The 1,937-nt window shown below is 40.9% G+C and overlaps 1 protein-coding gene across 1 annotated transcript; it reads right to left on the minus strand.

Annotated features, from left to right (window-relative positions):
• Positions 1–1,341, minus strand: LOC106312762 (putative F-box/kelch-repeat protein At1g13200). Its single transcript, XM_013750401.1, has one exon. It carries the CDS (start codon positions 1,306–1,308, stop codon positions 1–3), a length of 1,308 nt encoding a protein of 435 aa, XP_013605855.1. The 5' UTR covers positions 1,309–1,341.
• Between the last annotated feature and the right edge of the window lie 596 nt (positions 1,342–1,937).

Raw genomic sequence — 1,937 nt, forward strand, 5'->3', positions numbered from 1 at the left:
TTATATATGAGAGATCAAACTTTGAAAATAAGTAACTTTTCCCCTAGACATATAATTCCGGTAAAACAAATCTAGAGACTTTGTTAGGGGGTCATATTTTACCAGACCGCGGGAACAGCGATGTGAGAGCAGGATCTTCTTGTTCTTGCATACTGCCACGGGTGTGGATGGCTTAACCATATCCTTCTGGCTCCATTCAAACATATCGCGGATCTCAGTCCGAGGAGAATGGCAAGAAATGAGATCTATGGAAAAAATCTTCTCCCAAGTGTCTTCTGATGGTTTTAACCTCCAAATATCTTGGATCATGGTAACATGCTCCCTTTTCGACATACACAAATGGTTATCCAGACTGCACATGTCTATATGGTTAGGATCTGAATCAGCAATGGCGAGAATGATATTCGGCAGCAACCTGAATGTTTCTGTCTGGATATCAAAAGCTACCACTTCGATTCTAGCGTTATATGGTTCCGTCAACCAGTACACGGACCCATTTGCATAGGCCGGCTTTTGATTATAAAATATACGATAACTTGGAGTGCAAGACAAGTATCTCCAAGTGTTTGCCCTAAAGTCAAAAACCTCGCACTTGGTAACTCCCTCGCTTGGAAACGAAGCATCAGCATTGTAGTTTTCACAATTATACAACCAAACTAATTTGTAGCCAGCAGCAGCCTTCACGAATGCTAGATGAAAGAGTGAATCCGTGAATTTCCACTCTTCTCGAGTCGGGTAAAACTTGTGCATCGAAATCTGAAACCTAGACGGAGGAAGTTGTCGGAGCCACCGTGTAGCCGGGTTAACTACATATACAGAGTGAGATTGTGGGGAATGAATGCAGAAAAGGCCATCACAGTTTTCAGAAACGAAGGTACAGTGAAAGAATCCTTGAGGGAAATTGATAAGACTAAAAGATAGAGTAGAACCCGATTCTAAGCAGAATGTTCTAAAACCAATGTCTGTGTCTGGGCGAAGAGTCCATCCAGGCTCCTTTTCGTCGGTGATGACCATGACTTTGGGATGAACCACGCGGTGTTGCTCGGCGATCTTCAAGTGTCTCTCTGCAAAAGAGAGAGACTCGATCGCCACTCTCCATTGTTTTGAGAGCGACTTGAGTCGAATTAGGGCTTTCACTGGAAGCCGCAAGAAGATCTCCTCGATGGCGTCGTTTGGTAGTGATGATGGAGCAGTCAATAGCTTCTCGTTTCTTCTTCTTCTTTTTCTTATTATTCTTCGGATTTTTCTTCTCTTTCTCTTTCTTTGAGATGATGATGCAATCGTTACTCGCTTCTCTGCCGTCTCCATCGTTGATAATGAAATGAATTCCCCGTGCTGCTAATTCTTATAGAGTTATAGTAAAGATCTTTCATCTTAATTCATCATCTGCATGTATAGCTCATAATCTCTCAGACGTTAATGCACAATATTGTCCAGCCACGCTATAAATTAAAAGTCAATATTCACATATTTATATATAGCTCATAATCTCCCAAAAATTAATGCCCAAGATATGATACTACCATAAATATTCTACGTTATGTTAAAGTTCCCTTTTTATCACAGTAAAATATGCTTTGAAATATATATTTCCCATAGAGAGGATATCAGAATTCTTGCCAAATACATCTGTGAGATACGATTCTGTTTGGGCTAGTGGGCATGTTTCTTTGGTCTGGTGATGTGTAATAGAGGCCCAAATAGCAGCTATAGAAGTCCAACCTAACAAGTAACAAGAGATTATAAGGCATAAAACATTGGAGTTTTGCACCAGGAAGTATCTCGCAATCCCGTGTGTTGAACTGTAGATGGAGAGATGGGGAGATGCAGTGAGTGATTATGTACGAAGCCTTGAGAAGGGAACTACCTCATGACAAGGAAGTTGCTGAATCTTTATTTCATGCCCAAGTCCCATTAAAGAAATCTTTGGTGGTGAA

The sequence above is a fragment of the Brassica oleracea genome, chromosome C8 (assembly GCF_000695525.1).
Source record: "Brassica oleracea var. oleracea cultivar TO1000 chromosome C8, BOL, whole genome shotgun sequence".
Classification (NCBI taxonomy): Eukaryota; Viridiplantae; Streptophyta; class Magnoliopsida; order Brassicales; family Brassicaceae; genus Brassica; species Brassica oleracea.

Bases quoted from the DNA above. Each gene is read 5' to 3' on its own strand.
- LOC106312762 (XM_013750401.1), bottom strand. From the start codon at position 1,308: ATGGAGACGGCAGAGAAGCGAGTAACGATTGCATCATCATCTCAAAGA.